This window comes from Stigmatopora argus, chromosome 2 (genome assembly GCF_051989625.1).
Source record: "Stigmatopora argus isolate UIUO_Sarg chromosome 2, RoL_Sarg_1.0, whole genome shotgun sequence".
Lineage (NCBI taxonomy): Eukaryota > Metazoa > Chordata > Actinopteri > Syngnathiformes > Syngnathidae > Stigmatopora > Stigmatopora argus.
In genome coordinates this window covers 7,546,855-7,565,110 of record NC_135388.1, presented here as the reverse complement: position 1 = coordinate 7,565,110, position 18,256 = coordinate 7,546,855, and the positions used below count along the sequence as shown (strand labels likewise).

General features: G+C 40.2%; 1 protein-coding gene across 2 annotated transcripts in view; it reads left to right on the top strand.

The window, feature by feature from the left end:
* The window catches only part of tln2a (talin 2a), a 63,904-nt gene that overhangs the window by 26,016 nt on the left and 19,632 nt on the right, over positions 1–18,256 (top strand). For both annotated transcript variants that reach the window (XR_013299428.1, XM_077595075.1), the window contains exons 7-29: positions 338–480; positions 1,018–1,145; positions 1,540–1,603; positions 1,678–1,782; positions 4,477–4,632; positions 5,236–5,337; positions 6,105–6,181; positions 7,164–7,344; positions 7,510–7,623; positions 8,270–8,378; positions 8,458–8,666; positions 10,111–10,209; positions 11,361–11,528; positions 11,608–11,742; positions 12,525–12,684; positions 12,786–12,952; positions 13,814–13,942; positions 14,532–14,645; positions 15,809–15,922; positions 16,665–16,799; positions 17,356–17,484; positions 17,563–17,665; positions 18,009–18,217. Coding sequence is in view for 1 of the 2 variants with exons in the window: in XM_077595075.1 (XP_077451201.1) it covers positions 338–480; positions 1,018–1,145; positions 1,540–1,603; positions 1,678–1,782; positions 4,477–4,632; positions 5,236–5,337; positions 6,105–6,181; positions 7,164–7,344; positions 7,510–7,623; positions 8,270–8,378; positions 8,458–8,666; positions 10,111–10,209; positions 11,361–11,528; positions 11,608–11,742; positions 12,525–12,684; positions 12,786–12,952; positions 13,814–13,942; positions 14,532–14,645; positions 15,809–15,922; positions 16,665–16,799; positions 17,356–17,484; positions 17,563–17,665; positions 18,009–18,217 (3,050 nt within the window). In the remaining variant the exon portion in view is untranslated. The remainder of the gene's footprint in view (positions 1–337; positions 481–1,017; positions 1,146–1,539; positions 1,604–1,677; positions 1,783–4,476; positions 4,633–5,235; positions 5,338–6,104; positions 6,182–7,163; positions 7,345–7,509; positions 7,624–8,269; positions 8,379–8,457; positions 8,667–10,110; positions 10,210–11,360; positions 11,529–11,607; positions 11,743–12,524; positions 12,685–12,785; positions 12,953–13,813; positions 13,943–14,531; positions 14,646–15,808; positions 15,923–16,664; positions 16,800–17,355; positions 17,485–17,562; positions 17,666–18,008; positions 18,218–18,256) is intronic.

Below are 18,256 nucleotides of genomic sequence, written 5' to 3'. Positions count from 1 at the left end.
TTTTATACGTATTTGCCGGATCTAAGGCACGATGTGGCGATTTCGCGATAGTCGAGCCGCCAAGTATATTGTATTAAGAATGAAATTAGTGTAGTATGACAAAAAACTATTATGTAAATGTGGAATTGGATTGGATAACTTTATTCATCCCGTATTCGGGAAATTTCGTTGTCACAGTAGCAAGAGGGTGAGGATGCAGAAATAGGAAAGGCATTTTAGACATAAATAGATAGGTAATAAGTAAGTTAATAAATAAATATATAAATACACTAATAAATATATAAATAAATAAGCGTGTTGCTGAAATATATATATTCATATTTTGTTGTTTTGGCAGTGAACTGGCTAGACCACAGCAGGACCTTCAGGGAACAAGGCGTGGAGGAAAGCGAGACACTTTTGCTGCGACGCAAGTTCTTCTATTCGGACCAAAACGTCGACTCCAGAGACCCGGTCCAGCTCAACCTTCTTTATGTGCAGGTTGGGCCTCAGTCTACCATATTTCGGGAGCGGAAGACAATTTTTAAGACTTTGATGTTCGCCCCAGTTGGAAAAACGCCAGGCGAACATTAGAGAATTGTAGCAGTGAGTTTTAAGGTGGAATGTGAAACAGCAAGACTTGAACTGTAGCTAAGGGGAGAGGTCATGGGGTACCTCGCAATTTATCAGCTGGATCTTGTAAGAAGCCGAGAACAGCTAGTAATGTAGGGGGCCCGGGTCTGGATCTGCTTAGAAGTCTCTTTGCAGCATCACTGTAAGCCATTAAATGCGGGTCGACTACTCTTAAGAAGTGGGTGAGGTCATCTTGAAGAAATGTACCAGTCAAGTTCAGCAACTCTTAGATGCAGTCATTGTTCGTGGAGGAATGTCATAGTTGCTTTTGATTATTAGAACTCGTCAGCTTGATGAGGCATCTCTCGAATCACAATGAAGAACTTTTCTGAATTCGACCTGCTTCACGCTGATATTGATCGTAAATGTTGAGCTCATGTGACAATAAAGCTTTCGTTCATTCAGGCTCGAGATGACATCCTGAATGGTTCACACCCGGTGTCCTTTGACAAGGGCGGCGAATTTGGCGGTATCCAAGCCCAGATCCAGTTTGGACCTTACATCGAGCACAAACACAAACCTGGATTCCTCGAGTATGTAACTTCTTTTCAGATATGGTGAATATCCAGCAGTTCTTCTTTGAAGGACCCCTGACATTGACCTTAAAAAGGCTCCTTTAACTGAAATCGCCGACAACTGTGCCTTTTCTCCTGAAACTTGGTTTTACTCTTGACTGAATCGGTTTCAGGGGCTTAAGCGCCAATCAAACTATTAATAATGTTTGACTTATTACCTAATTTCAATATTGTTCCTCTGCACCAGGGAATTTCAAAGTTCAAGTACAGAAACACCATTATAATGTGAATTTACAATCCACTCAAACCTTACGGCAACTGTAAAAAAACAATGTATAAATGTCCCTTTATTTTAGCTACGTAAAGCCCTTATCATAATTTCTTATTCATTTCCCTTTTGAAATCCTTGTAGTTTAAAGGAATTTCTACCCAAAGAGTACATAAAGCAAAGAGGATCTGAGAAGAAAATATTCCAGGTGAGGCCATCCAGGCAGTCATTGTCGATGTTTTCTACCATAAATCACTTCTAAATAAAATCGTTATTTTCCAGGAACACAAAAACTGCGGCGAGATGACAGAGATCGAAGCCAAAGTGAAGTACGTCAAGTTGGCGAGATCTCTGCGCACTTATGGAGTCTCGTTCTTCTTAGTCAAGGTAGGCTCGCAACTATTTCAATCATTAGATGAAAAACCTAGCCTCCAGTCCTAAGTGCTTATTGCTGTTGCGCTAATTTAGAAAAGAGCAAAAAAGAAGAAGAAAAATTACAATTATGAAGTCGAAGGCCTTTTATCTCCCGAATGAAATTTTTTTGCTGAGCTCCATGAGTTCAATGGATAAAAAAGGGAGTCAAAGGAAATTACCCAGCAGGTATCTGGAGTCCACTTTAGCTTTTACTGCCTTTCATGTCCTGTAACAAATATCTCTGTTGGCCATTTCCCTCATGCATGCTGTGAAATCTAGTAAAACGAAAGAAAGTACAAGCATGCTTGGGGACTTCTGCCAAGTCCAATGTAATGTCAAAGGATTTCGCTCTTGATCCATTAAATGTCTTGTCTTCCTCCACCCTCCGATATCCTCCAAATAGAAAATTCTCAACACTGAATCTAAAAGTACTGATCACTTAGACCAGGGGTGTTTAACTCTGTTTGGTTCGCGCTAGCTAGAGCTCATGTGCTATGGACCAATTTATTTTGGTGGAAAAAAGTTGATTTTTCGGCATTTGTGGGTTGCTTCCTGTAAGTTTTGCTGCATTTCGAGGTTTCTTGCTAACTCTGTGGCAGCCAATGACCTCGCCCTTTTGACTGTAAAGGCGAAAGAACGACCGTGACTTTGGATAAGAAAACAAGCAGTGTGCACTACACAAGTCACTAAATTCTTTCGAAAAATGAAAGCATTAGTTGCCCCGCACGCCGGATCGGACCCCTAGCGGGCCACTTCTGGCCCATGAGCCTTATTTTTGACACCTGACTTGGACCACATTAACATTTTGGATGCCGCAGTCACAGAATCATTAAAACTCACAACACTTTATAATACATTCTAAAACATTATTTGCCACATCTCCCATTCTAAATAGATTGATCGTCGAGCATCATCCATGATGGCCATTAAGTTAAATGTGGCCTATAAAAAATGTGGTCCCTTGTGTGTCTTAAGTGCCCTTTGAAATAAATTGTATTATGGTGATGGATTGTTAAGGTAGTAGCTAAAATGTCTATTAAAAAATTATGTTCATAAATCAAAATAAACAGTCATTTATTCAAAGATACACACCTATTTTATCTTAAAAGCCACAAATCTTAAAGCATAGCTTGGCTCTCGGCTTTCACTCGGAATTTATTTGACCTTTGTCATTTGGGGTCCGCTTTGAGTGTAATCCAACAGAGCAGAGGCATTTAAAAATAGTGTGGCCTTCAGCCCCCCCGTCCTCGTAACCCCCCCTGGAAACCCCACATAACTGACATTCCCTCCATAACTTTTACAACAAGTGGACCTCGGTGACCTAACGTCACGGACCATAATGTTATGTATGTCTGCTCAGCGGCTGTAGCTCCTGAAACCTTTTTACCTCCCCGTTCTCACACAATCATTCATGATTAGAAATGACAAATGTATTTTATGTTTATGTTCACCTTGACTCTTCAGAATGCCACATCTCAGGGAGGCTTTCATTCATTCATCTTCTCGACCGCTTAGCCAAAGTCCAATGTTAAAAACGTATTTATTCACTCGGGACAAAAGCTGTGAAAATCAGTGACATAATTTCACAACACATGCCTTGACTAAAATAACCCCAAGTAAAAAAAAAGTCTAACACTTACTAAAACAATCCACCTAAAGCACTTGTAAAGCATATTATCTTGCGCAAATTAAGTGTATAACAATAGGATTGGCATATTGTGAATTTGGCAGGCTATTCACAGGTGTCCAAACTACGGCCAGTGGGCCGACTTTCGCCCAATACACAGTTTTTAATGGCCATCAAATTATGAAAATATGTTTGAATATGGCCTGCACAAGGGGCTTAAAAATGGCCTGCTATTGGATTTCACTTTGTTGGGGCTAGTCACAAATTAGTACAAAGTCAAAACCTGACGTCTTGAAATCAATGTAACCTATTGGACAATGAATACTTCTCTGTCAGCCATCAGATAAAATGACTCGTTTTTTTTTATTGATCCACTCGTGTAGGAATTACAAGATGCACGGTTGTGTGTTACATGTTCATTAGATTAGATCAGATAACCTTATTCATCCTGTATTCAGGAAATTTCACTGTCACAGTAGCAAGAGGGTGAGGATGCAGAAATCGGAAAGGCATTTTAGACATAAATAGATAGGTAATAAGTAAGTTAATAAATAAATACATGAATAAATAAGCGTGTTGCTGAAATATGTGTGTATGTATCTGTCTGTGTATGCATGTGTGTGTGTGTGTATATATATGTATATATATGTATGTATATATATATATATACATATACATATACATATACATATACATATACATATACATATACATATACATATACATATACATATACATATACATATACATATACATATACATATACATATACATATACATATACATATACATATACATATACATATACATATACATATACATATACATATACATATACATATACATATATATATATATATATATATATATATATATATATATATATATATATATAAAAGCACATATATACATACATACACTAAGATGTACATGGATGCATACGGTAGGTCTTAACACTCAGCCATTTGTTGATGTACGGTTGTTTTTAACATTCAGCCATTTCTTTTGTTAAATCATCATCCTAATTGTAATATTCATAGGAGAAAATGAAAAGCAAGAACAAGTTGGTGCCGCGTCTCCTGGGTATCACCAAAGAGTCTGTTATGCGGGTGGACGAGAGGACCAAAGATGTGGTGCAGGAGTGGCCGCTCACCACCGTTAAGAGGTGGGCTGCCTCGCCCAAGAGCTTCACGCTGGTAAGATTTTTCTGTACAGTATTTGGAGGACATTTTGCCTCCAAAATTCATGGAAAATAAACCTTCCCTTCTCTGCTCTAATCAAAGTATTCTGTGTGCCCTACGACTAATGGTGTTGAAAATGGATGAATGAGTAAATTTAGCTTTAAGATTTATTTTCTCGTTTTTTTTTTGTTCTTAGGCAAATACATTTTCTCAAAACTGCATATTCTTCTTATTTTGTACCTGGATTCGATTTCAAGGGTGGGAAGAAAATCCTCCAATTCTGGAATGACCCTTATGGATGTTCCTATTTTACACTGTTTCTCTGTTTAGTTCTTTTTCTCTCTGTCTTGTTCCCCTGGATCTTAAATTGTCTCTTGCATTCTCACTAGTCAATATTGCCCCTTGTTTGTGCAGCGATGAATTAATGGGCAACACTGATTTAATCTTGCAGGAACAACCAACCCTCGTTCAGACGAGTGCTAGGCAGGATTAACCTGCCTCCTCGTGAACTACTAATTAGTTTTGTTTAGGCCTTGGTCTGACTTTTTTTCTGCGTACAGTCAGGACTTATCGAGTTTACGTTAATTTGCTGAATTATGCATGCATGTGTTTGCGCAGGACTTTGGGGAGTACCAGGAGAGCTACTACTCCGTGCAGACCACTGAGGGCGAGCAGATCTCGCAGCTCATTGCGGGTTATATCGACATCATCTTGAAAAAGGTGAAGTGTTTATTTACACGCCATCAATCAAAGGTAGAGAATAGCCACAGTATTTGGAATAGACTGCAAAAAGAAATGAACGGTTGGATAGATTACAAAGGTGCACATAATAAACTATAGTGCAAGTGCTTTTTTTTTCTTAAATCCTTGCCAACCCTGCTATATTTAACAGATCATTTTGTAGTTTCTAATATTTGGCTAGTTGGGATCATTTTATGTGTGGTTATTCAGATTAGTGTCATGACCCTCATTTTCTAAGTTCTAATAAACACCTAGAACACGTGTCAAAGTGGCGGCCCGGGGGCCAAATCTGGCCCGCCGCATCATTTTATGTGGCCCGGGAAAGTAAATCATGAGTGGCGACTTTCTGTTTTAGGATCAAATTAAAATGAAGAGTATAGATGTATACTAAATATCCTGATTTTCCCCCTTTTTAAATCAATAATTGTAATTTTTCAATCATTTTTTTCTGTTTTTAGTTCAAAAATCATTTTGTAAAATCTAAAAATATATTTAAAAAAAGCTAAAATAAACATTGTTTTAGATCTATAAAAAACTGAATATTCAGGGCATTTAATTCAGTTCTTTTAATCTATTTATTAAAAAAAATCTAAATATTATATCTAAAATGGTCCATTCCACGTGAAAACAAGTTGACGTTAAAGCGGCCCGCGAACCAACCCGAGTCTGACACGCTTGACCTAGAAGGTGCGTTTGTGAAGTAGAAGATCACTGTAACATTGTTGTCTTGTATTCTTCTCGTACAGAAACAAAGCAAGGATCGTTTTGGATTGGAAGGTGACGAGGAAGCCACCATGCTTGAGGAATCTGTATCGCCGAAAAAGTAAGCCCATAAGAAACACAATCATTCTTTTGTTAGGCTTCTTACCCTACAACCTTATCCTATGTATATATAATCAAGATTAAAAAAACAATTAATAATATTTTTCAATTGCCGCACTGATAAAATAATTAAACCATAAATAAAGTATGGATGGCCCAGCGTCTGAGTTGTTAGCTCGTCGGCTTCACAGTGGGAGTCCTGGGTTCAAATCCAGGTCGGTCCACCTGTGTGGAGTTTGCATGTTTGGGCCTGTGTGGGTTTTCTCCGGGTACTCCGGTTTCCTCCCACTTTCCAAAGACATGCATGGTAGGCTGATTGGACACCCTAAATTGCCCCTAAGTATGACTGTAAGCGTGATTGGTTGTTTATCTCCTTGTGCCCTGCGATTGGCTGACCACCAATTCAGGGTTCTCACCGCCTCTGGCCCAAAGTCAGCTGGGATAGGCTCCAGCACCCCCCGCGACCCTAGTGAGGATAAAGCGGTTCAGAAAATTAGATGAGATAATAAAGTAACACCAATAAAGCAAAAGGATCAAAGAAGATAGACATAAGCATATAATATATTGTTACTGAACATACTGTTATCTTTATCTTATATGATGCTTGGGCCAAAGTAGAATGCACACAGTGAATGCAGTTTTATCAACCATGCTATGATTTTATATTACACAATGTTATTGCATACTAGCATTACAAAAACAGCGTATCACACGGTGTTGTTTTTCCAATTTCCTCCTTCCTACCAAATTGCAGTGAGCACAGTTCACAGATCCATTTTCCAAGACTTCATTTCACCACACTTGCGCTTCCTCCGCTAGACTTTATCCCGGGAGATAATCTTTGCGGGAAATTTAGTAGCACTGGAAAAGCGAAGCCTCGATCTGAACATTTCCTGATTAGACGCGTGGGATCATTTTCCCGTCCCTGCTTCGGCTTCCTTTGGAGGTGATTTAATCTGCCTTGTTTTGCTGTCTTGCGCTAGGTCCACCATCCTCCAGCAGCAGTTCAACCGCGTGGGCCGAGCGGAACACGGCTCGGTGGCTCTGCCCGGAGTCATCCGATCGGGCTCCATTGGAGCCGAGTCGCTAAGCGTGGGCTCGATGCCATCTCCTCAACAGCAAATTACTATGGGTCAGATGCACCGTGGACATATGCCACCGCTTGTAAGTCCTCTTGGCCTATTGACTGGGGGAGGGGGGTTAAAGGATTTTTTTAGGGACAAGTTGGACTGTTCCTGGCATTGATTTAAAAAAGACATTTGTGTTCCCTCCAGCTTCAATCTGTTGCCTTTTTCTATTGATAACAACGATTTTCTCTTCCCTTCTCAGAGTTCAGCTCAGCAAGCTCTAATGGGAACCATTAACACCAGTATGCAGGCTGTGCAGAAGGCCCAGATTGACCTCGGAGAGGTTGATGATCTACCTCCACTAGGACAGGATATGGTATATACTATACATCCGTAAATAATTATGACTACTGCACACTTATCCTCACAAGGGTCGCGGGGGGTGCTAGACCACAGTGAGACGATCAACGATTCAGGCACACACTTATACCTTGGGGGCAATTTAGAGACCCTGCATGTTTTCGGGATATGGGAGGAAAGTGAAGTACCGCGACAAAAACATCCAAAGTCTAAAAAGTCAGGACCCACCTGGGATCAAACCCTCGGCCCCAAAACTGTGAGGCTGACGGACTAACCACTCGGTCGCCAGGCTGCCCCTGCAATTTTTTTTCCATTAAGCTATAAAATGTCTTTCTCCAATGTTAGCTGTGGATAATTCCAAATTGTCCCATGGGAATAAGCCTCTCTTTTGGGAATGAACGGTATTGCATGAAATTGCTCCCTCGGCATTAAAATTCATACGTTATGTAATCTGTTTAAGCGTTCAATCTAGAATTATATATTTAAAAAAATCTATAAAAACAAAGGCCTCATTACTGGCCAAATTTTAGCCTTTGACCAAATTGCATTCTGTATACAATATTTTTACAATATTACTTTTCACTCGCCTTGTAAATATGTAAGAAATAGATTCAATCTGATCTGTCTCCTGTTTTAAACATGTTCTTTGGTATTTGACGCAGGCTTCCAAGATGTGGATCCAGAACAAGATGGATGAATCCAAGCATGAGATCCACTCACAGGTTGACGCCATCACTGCGGGAACGGCCTCCGTCGTCAACTTGACTGCCGGTCAGTAGCCACCATTCATTTTTAATTTTCTATCCGCATTCAGTCATGGTTGAGAATGTCAAGCATTTCTCTCCTATAGGCGACCCCACCGACACGGACTACACGGCAGTGGGCTGCGCCATTACCACCATCTCTTCTAACCTGACCGAGATGTCGAAAGGCGTTAAGCTGTTGGCGGCTCTCATGGAGGACGAGGTGGGCGGCGGTAATAACCTAATGAAGGCCGCCAGGACGCTGGCAGGAGCCGTGTCCGACCTGCTCAAAGCTGTAGAGCCAGCATCAGGAGAGGTTAGTGGAATCCTCATTCCATTATTGGTACATTTGCCCTAGATGAAACCTAACATTCCATTTTAGCTGGAATTGATTTGTTTTAATGTCCATCTGTTTGTCGAAAACCAAAAATAGTGTCCGGAGGATGGAATAAAGCGGTTATATTTTGGCACCTGTCTGCTTAACTTGACAGAAGAGTGGGTTTTTTACACTGGGTATGGTAAAGAAAAAGATTTGACAAGGATCTTACTGTGAATTTCTTTATTGACTTGATTGAAAAAAAGGTTAACTAAGGATGCTTAGAGCTTTATTAGTAGTTCTAAGCAGGCATACACACACATCAAACCTTCCGTGTGCGGTCGATTGGTCGCCGGTCTTTTGGTCGCCCCGACCAAAGACCGGCGACCAAAAGACCGGCGACCAAAGGACCAGCGACAAACAAGGTAAAACAACACTGTCTACGAGTCAATAAAAGCCAACAATGGCCATGAGCAGTTTCACTGAGCCGACGTGTGAGTGTATAAGAATTTGTATGTACATGCGTTGTCCCTTTTAAGAAGCTACGTCAGTCAGGGTCTTAACAAGTTCTCCAACAAAAAACAATAAAAGTCCGGGAAATTTTGAGCTTTTCTTTAGCCTAATAATTACTAGGGCATTAAGTATGACTAAATAGTAATTTGCAGTTTGTATTTAGGGAATTTGAGCAACGATTTACATGGTAATTATCAATAACCTTCCGGGCGTCCAAAAGACCGGCGACCAATCGACCGTGTAACTAAACCTTCTACTAGCACCCTCCTTGGGATGACTGGCAATAATGGGATGATCACCGCAAGCTCCTCCCACTTCAAATCGATTGGATGTCTAATACAGTCAATTGAAACCAGTGAGTTAATATGCCAGATTTCTAGAACCCGCTATGAAATTTCAGAGCTGAAAACCTATATTGCCTTCATATTTGAACACATTTTAAAGCAAGGCAATGTAGCAGGCAAGTTTTTCTCATCCCCCCCCCAAATGACACACAGGTCTTTCCACATAATGACTTCTTTGTTGTGTCCAAATGACATCTTCAGACCTAAAATGAGATCTGAGTATTGCACATTTTTCTGTTCACCTTATTAAAGGTGCATTTCGTTGTCAGCTGTGACTGACGTGGAGTTGACTGGAAGGCATTTTCGGTCTTCAATATGAGACATCAAGTGGCTTGTGGCTTATGAATAATGGAGTTGACTTTATGGACTCGTGCTGCAAGACTGTAACGATCTGCCTGAGATTTATTAAGACACTGCGGTGGAAGCATTTGCCAATGAGTAATAATGTATTGCTAAATTAATCTATTTACTGGTGTTGTTCTGCTCTTTAAGGATGGTATAAAAAAAAGAATTAGGTGTTTTACGACACTAAAGTAACATTGGGTCGATTAGGGAGAAGCTCTTTTTCAAAATGTGTTTGTGTCCAGCCGAGACAGACGGTGTTGACCGCGGCGGGCAGCATTGGCCAAGCCAGTGGAGACCTCCTGCGCCAGATCGGAGAGAATGAAACAGATGAGAGATTCCAGGTAACCATGAAGATCATTGATCGGCCAAAATGGGGATTCTTAACCCTTTTGAAAAATCCATACCGCAGTAAAAATGAAAAAACAACAACCTTAAGAGATAGATTAATGATGGCGATGGCACCACGGCGACTAGCTAAATCAAAGAAAATGGCAAATATCTTAGGATAAAATTTCTTGGCCAAAATAACCGACAGTTACCCAAAATTAGTTTTGTTTTGCATAGAGCACATGTGTCAAAGTGGCGGCCTGGGGGCCAAATCTGGCCCGCCGCATCATTTTGTGCGGCCCGGGAAAGTAAATCATGAGTGCCGACTTTCTATTTTAGGATCAAATTAAAATGAAGAGTATAGATGTATATTAAATTTCCAGATTTTCCCCCTTTTAAATCAAAAATTGTAATGTTTTAATCATTTTTTTCCTCTAGTTCAAAAATCATTTTGTAAAATCTAAAAATATATATAAAAAGCTAAAATAAACATTGTTTTAGATCTATAAAAAAACTGAATATTCAGGGCTTTTAATCCAGTTCTTTTAATCCATTTATAAAAACAATCTAAATATTATATCTAAAATGGTCCGGCTCACAAGAAATCGAGTTGATGTTAACGTGGCCCGGGAACCAACCCGAGTCTGACACCCCTGGCACAGAGTAACTCTGCGACCTTAATGCAAAACGTCCTAGACGAGCAAACAAAAGTTGGCATCGATGGGCTTTTTACGTGCTTGTAAACATTCAAACAACTGCTAAATCTGCTAAATAAGAATCGGCGTATAGTCTCTCTGCTCTGCTTTTCCTTCATCTTAGATCCACTAATGCTTTGTCCTCCAAGGAATAATATGGATTTGCAATTGAAGCAGTCAATTCTCAATTTGGACTCTTTTTACTGCAAAGTGCACAAAGATTATGATAAATAAATTATACAAACTGTTCCTTTAATGGAAGATAATGTGTGTGTCGTTGAGCTGGGCAATATTACAAGCATATCGATCTATTCTGCTATGAAGTGATAACATTTGGTTCCAATATATTGCGTACAAACATATCTTTTTGAGAAATACTTTATAATTATTCATTTCTTTGTCAAGTCTTCACATAGACGCCATCTTAACTTCAAGGTTACATGCATGTGTAATTCTTGCCTCCTGGACAGGATGTTCTGATGAACTTGGCCAAGGCGGTCGCCAACGCCGCCGCCATGATGGTCCTGAAGGCCAAAAACGTGGCCCAGGTGGCGGAGGACACAATCCTTCAAAACCGCGTCATAGCCGCCGCTACCCAATGCGCCCTCTCCACCTCGCAGTTGGTGGCATGTGCTAAGGTACAACGCCGAATAGACCAAAACATACCGTTTGCTTTTTCCTCTCAATATGGTGACAGCTCCGTTCGTGTGCTCGTAGGTGGTGAGTCCCACGATCAGCTCCCCCGTTTGTCAGGAGCAGCTCATCGAAGCCGGGAAGCTAGTGGACCGCTCGGTGGAGAGCTGCGTCCAGGCTTGCCTCTCGGCCACGGAGGACGGAGAGCTCCTCAAACAGGTCACTAGTGATTTTCTTTTATTGTGGTTAGGTATGCTTTCATGTCCCAATAAACTTGAGCTAAGCAGCCACACATTAACCCTTTATAGGCCATTCGATGAAATAGGGTGTTATTGGGGACCATGGCTATAGGGTTTTAATTATTAGTTGTTTTAAATCATCAGTTCTATTACACTTTATTCCATTGTTTGGCAGGGCGTGCGACTTGTACTCAAGTGCGACTCGTTTTTTTTCTCTGAACACCGACAGCCTGTTATCTTGCTGTTATTTGCTTCTTTTTTTACGACTATAGTTATCTGAAAAACGTATGCCTTTTTAGCCTGCCATTTTATTATTGTTACTTTAGCATATGTTTATTATTGGTTTCTGATAAAATAAAAATGCCCTCCCAAAAATGTGACTTATATTCCAGTGACCTTATAGTCCGTAAAATACGTTATGATTTTTAAAAAATATATGTACATCTGTGTGTGTGTGTGTATGTGTGTATGTATGCATGTGTGTCTGTGTATGTGTCTGTGTGTGTGTGTGTGTGTGTGTATGTATGTATGTATGTGTATATGTATATATGCCAAATTAGTAGTGACCAATTCATAAAATGTTATCTGTAGATGCCATATTATAACTTAACAGCCTAATTTCCAAAGGCATTTTTAATACAAGCTATTTTGATGACTGCCATTCGTTGATTCAGGTGTGCAAGTAAAAACAAAACATAGATTTGGGAATGGGTTAGTTTGAGAAGCGCAGGATTTATGCAAATCTTCCGTCACATTTTGCAGGTGAGCGCGGCAGCCAGCGTGGTCAATCAGGCCCTGGAGGACCTGCTGCAACACGTCCGTCAGTACACCTCTCGGGGAGAACCCATCGGCCGCTACGACCAGGCCACTGACACCATTATGACTGTCACTGAGAGCATATTCACCTCCATGGGAGATGCAGGTCAGTCCATGATCCAGGTCAAAGGATCCTATTTACGATACACAAATGTTCCTACAAAAGACATCAAAATTTAAAGGCCATTCCCACTGCCCTCTTCGCAGGAGAGATGGTCCGTCAAGCCCGTGTGCTGGCTCAAGCCACCTCGGACCTTGTGAACGCCATGAGGTCGGACGCCGAAGCGGAGGTGGACATGGACAACTCCAAGAAGTTGCTGGCGGCAGCTAAATTGCTGGCCGATGCCACCGCCAGAATGGTGGAGGCGGCCAAGGTAGTTATTTTTTTTTCTTTCCCTCTCTTTAGCCACTGCGACTACTACTTATAATATCATAATATTAATACCTACCCAGTCAAATTGCCATCTTACACCACAATGCTCCCAGCTGTACAGTTTTTTCAACTGTAAACTGTTAGCACATTAAAAACCTGAATTAATTCCAATGGAGTTTTTCTAACTGTACTTTACTTGTAATGAATTGGGCAGTGAGTGAATAATGACTTAATTATACTGTACATTCATCAGTTTGTCAAATGAGATGACGAATATCTGACCTGACACTGAACTGTAATTTAAGTCTGACATTTTAATTAAGTCTGGACAGGCTTAGGAACCAAAAGGGTTTCTATGCTCATTGCCACACTTTGCAGCTCCGCTCTTTTTCGGTACCAGGATCAAAGCTCAGAAAGAAAAAAATCCTAAACTAAACGTTGGCCCCTGATGTGTATGAATGTTAAGTCACTGTGATTCCAAGTGCGGCTTAATGCGACTCACTTGCTGTTTCATCCTAATTTAACCTGTGTAATAACCCTCGACAAATTACTGTAATGCTAAATTTAGACAAATCCTATTGAATCAAATGAAGCCTGGAATATTCATAGATTAAAAAATAGATACATCAGAAAGATACTGTAATCTAATGTGAATCATGACAAGGGTCTATTCATTGATTTTTTTTTTTAGCTCCTTTTATTTATGAAAGGATTTGGACAATGCGATCACTCCTACAAAATGGACATATAAAAAGACCCTTTACAATGCAGGAATTTTGTATATTAAAACTGCCTTCTGGCTTGTTTTGTAGATACTATGTGCTAATATGCTTTTTTTTTGTTTTCGCGTGTGTAACCTAAGGGCGCAGCGGCCTATCCCGAGAACGAGGATCAGCAGCAGCGATTGAGAGAGGCTGCGGAGGGACTCCGAGTAGCCACCAATGCTGCTGCTCAGAACGCCATCAAGAAGAAACTGATCAACAGACTGGAGGTCTGTGGTCAGCACGTATCATTTTATATCACTTTTATGTCATTTCGAAGTTGGTGTCAGCCCACAGGCTGGACTAGGAATGTCCCGATCACATATATTTTTGCATGTGAGTCACTTTAATTTAACAATCTGCCAAGACCCATCCACCTCAGAAATCTATTAAATACGGGGGGAAAAAAACATGCAGATTCCATAATTTTTTCCACCATTTTTTACGACGCTACCCCAAGACTAGAGCTATATAAATGAGTTTATAAATATAATTATATTATTTCTATCTATACAGTGGTTTCAACGAAACAAGAAAAAAAACTTTTTGGCGTATAATTAAATTTATCTTGTGATTTCCTTTTTTTTTTGCTGTTGCTAAACATTAGTTTTTTTTTAACAATATGCCGCTCTATAACTTACTCATTCATTGCCACTTGCAATTCTAGACATCAGATCAACTGGTAAGAATGGCATGGAGTGCAAGCAAACAATAGCTGGATTGGGTTGGAATGAATGAGTTTACACTTTCCAAACCTTATTCTTTTTTTTACACTTTTTATGAGCTGAATTGAATGATTGTGTGCATTTTATATTCCAGAATGCTGCCAAGCAAGGTGCAGCCGCAGCCACCCAAACCATCGCCGCCGCTCAGAATGCCGCCGCCTCCAACAAAAACACAGCCGCTCACCAGCAATTGGTTCAGAGCTGCAAGGTGGGCATCATTATGTTATTTATGAGACCTACATAGCACACCGTTGTGGATGAGATTCCCAATCACTTTGCCACTGAACGTGTGTGTATTACAAACACTATAATTAAAATGTGCCATGGGAAATGATCTAATTTCACATAATTGGTTTGTAAATTGCACTTTAGTTGCTATAATGAATCAAATTTTTCTTCATCTGTCTGTAATAACTGGCAGTACAATTCACTGCCAACCCAAAGTGTATTTTTATTTTCTGTGTGAAACATCGCATAGGTTTTTCAATTTGTAAAATATGTGCCTGTTTTTTTAAGGGTTGTTTCCATCGTGACTAGATAGACTTTTTGCATAGTGGTGTGCTGAAGCCAGCATTTGTGTCGGTGGGCTCTTTGCATAATCCAAACCAACACTAGGCAATTCAAAAAGAACATTTCCAATGGAAAGTTACCAAAACAGGCTGCTACATAACATTAGATAATATAAAATTGTCCTTGTGCTCTGTAAAGCTGCTCATTATCCAATGTTAATTTTGGACACCCGCCACGTCGTAACTATAAACAATTACTAGATGTCAAAGCTTCTCAATGTTTTAATTTAAGTGTGACAGTAGTTCCCTTGTTGGTTAGGAGTCTGAACAATTCATCCGAAACCACAAAGCTGACTCTCCCTACTTAGTATGAGCATTAAATCTTGATAAACATCATTTTTAATCACATTCGTGCCCTGTTTTGTCAACACGCAAATTGCGCATAATGGCGCCAAGTCAGGCTGAAAGATGATTTTACATCGAAATGGTCAATTAAAACGTTACAATTTTGAAATCGTCAATACTGGGCTAACTAAAAAAAACAACTCATTCTGGCCCGATTTGACAGGAAATATTTTCATTTAATATCTAACTCACATTCTGAAATTGTATGACAATAATTGTATGCCATATCACTCAGCCCTATGTATTTATGTGCAATAAACTGCTACAACACTGTTCAAAGTTCAAACCCATTTGGTTAAAAATATATTTTTGCATACAGTACACACAGCCACGCACTGAAATGCAGTTTTCGGTTGCTTTATGATTTAGCAAATACACCGTGTATTTTTTTAAATATGCCAATGGATCATTCTCAATTAACGATTGATTACTGGTTGTTTTTTTGTTTCTTACGTAGGCAGTGGCTGACCACATTCCTCAGCTGGTCCAGGGCGTGCGCAGCAGTCAGGCCAAACCGGACGACATCAGCGCACAACTTGCTCTCATTATTGCTAGCCAGAACTTCCTACAGGTGCAATATACACACACGCGTGCACACACACACACACACACTGACACACACATGTTTAAGGGAAATTGAAATTTGATGCCCCGGAATTGTCACCATTACTCTGGGAAACAGGCTGATCAAAGTATAAATAGAACTTGCTCCATGTGGGGACATTTTTAAAATGGATGCTTTTTTGAAGTGAGCTCAAGAGGCAGTTACGAACAAAGTGATTCAACTATACTTTATTTCTGCAAATGGTAGCCTGGGAATTTATTTACTCAAGAATAGAAAGGTATTATACATGGAATGGGACTCTTAAATTGCAATGTATGTCAAGTAAACTGGAGAAATAGCGAGAACTGAGGCAGGCAGAGCAGAATATAGAAGTCCTTTAGATCTCTAGGACATAAACGTATTTACCGTTTAATATTGTGGAGCAGCTATTATTTGTGATAGACACGCTGAATAACAGTAGACCTCTCTTGAGAAGATATTAAGTCAGTCTCCATACTTAAAGTCCTCTTAGAGAGCGTTATCTTGCAATGTAGCTGTTTTGTTAAGCGACAGTGTTAGAATAGCCTCAGCAACTATTTCATGTCAGTGTGAGAGTAATACGTATATTAGCAAGACTAAGAAAGTGGGGCAGCGCGTCTTTTAGGCTCGGTCACATTTTGCGCCAAAAAATGGGATTCGTCATAACTTTTCTGGAGTTTTGCTTTAGTCGGCAGATTTATCAAATTGATTTTTATTTTACTCTACACAGCCCGGTAGTAAGATGGTGACTTCCGCCAAGTCATCGGTTCCCACCGTGACAGATCAGGCTGCAGCCATGCAGCTGGGTCAGTGTGCCAAGAATCTGGCCACCTGCCTGGCAGAGCTGAGGACAGCTGCACAGAAGGTAGCAAAATACTTTAAATCTGGATTTTGGATTTAATATAGAGCACTGTTTCCTATGTCAAAATGCTATACTTTGTATTTTTCTACCATACTCTTTTTATGAGGAACTGGCTACCGTATCTTCTGGACTATAGGTCGCAATTTTTTTCCTAACTTGGCTGGGCCTGCGACTAATACTGAAGTATTATGTTTTTTTCCCTCTGACCACCGAAAGCATGTTTTTTAAGCTATGGTTATCCAAAATAAAAACTGTAAATGTTAAATTAACAGGTGCCTATTTAACCTATTGTTCTTTTTAACGATTTTTACTTGAAACTAGTAAGTTTGTTCTTGGTTTCTGGTCAAATAATTTTTTCCTCTTCAATGTACATTATTTGGTTGGTGCGACTTATAGTTCAAAAAATACGGTAGCCATTTATTGTTTCTATTGTTAAAGCAGTTGATTTCACAAATATTTGACAATGGAGAAATATTTATCTTTCTTTTTTTGCTTTTCAATTCAATCATAGACTATTTTTGACCTGACAATTTTGTAAACTCATCCGTGTTGTGTTTAGGCACATGAGGCTTGTGGTCCCATGGAGATTGACTCGGCGCTCACTGCCGTCCAGACACTGAAGAGTGAGTTGCAAGATGCCAGGCTAGCTGCCGGACACGGGCAGCTTAAACCTCTGCCGGGAGAGTCGGTAAAAAAGTCGCATTAGCTCTTTTTTTTTTTAAAGAATCTATATGGTTGTAATAATCTTTGTCTATTGGTTCTTAAGTTAGAGAAGTGCGCTCAGGAGCTGGGCAGCACGTCCAAGTCGGTCGGGTCCTCCATGGCTCAACTCCTCACCTGTGCTGCTCAAGGCAATGAACACTACACAGGTCAGTGCTGCAGATTGGATTGGTTTGGATAACTTTATTCATCCCGTATTCGGGAAATTTCATTGTGACAGTAGCAAGAGGGTGAGAATGCTGTAAAACACAAAAAAACATAAGAGTGGATGAACATGGCGTCAGTTCTTTCATGTATTCAATTCAAAATTTTAGGTTGTTATGCATCAAATATTTTTTCCTCAGGAGTGAAATCAACAATTTCCTGAAGATTTTAAAAACTAAAAAAGAAGCACAACTAAAAACTGGAATTCATCTCATTAAAGCTCTACTTCAAATAAGGATATTCATGTATCTGCACTCACACATGCTCATGATCACGTATGCGCGATAGGCATAGCGGCGAGGGAGACAGCACAGGCTTTGAAGACGCTGGCCCAGGCGGCCCGGGGGGTCGCGGCCTCCACCACCGATCCCAAAGCTGCCGCCGCCATGCTGGAGTCGGCCCGCGACGTCATGGAGGGTTCTGCGCTTCTCATACACGAAGCCAAAGAGGCGCTCGTCAGCCCTGGAGATGCTGAGAGCCAGCAAAGGTTGGCCCAGGTAAGTTTCATTTACATTATTATTATTTTTAATAACATA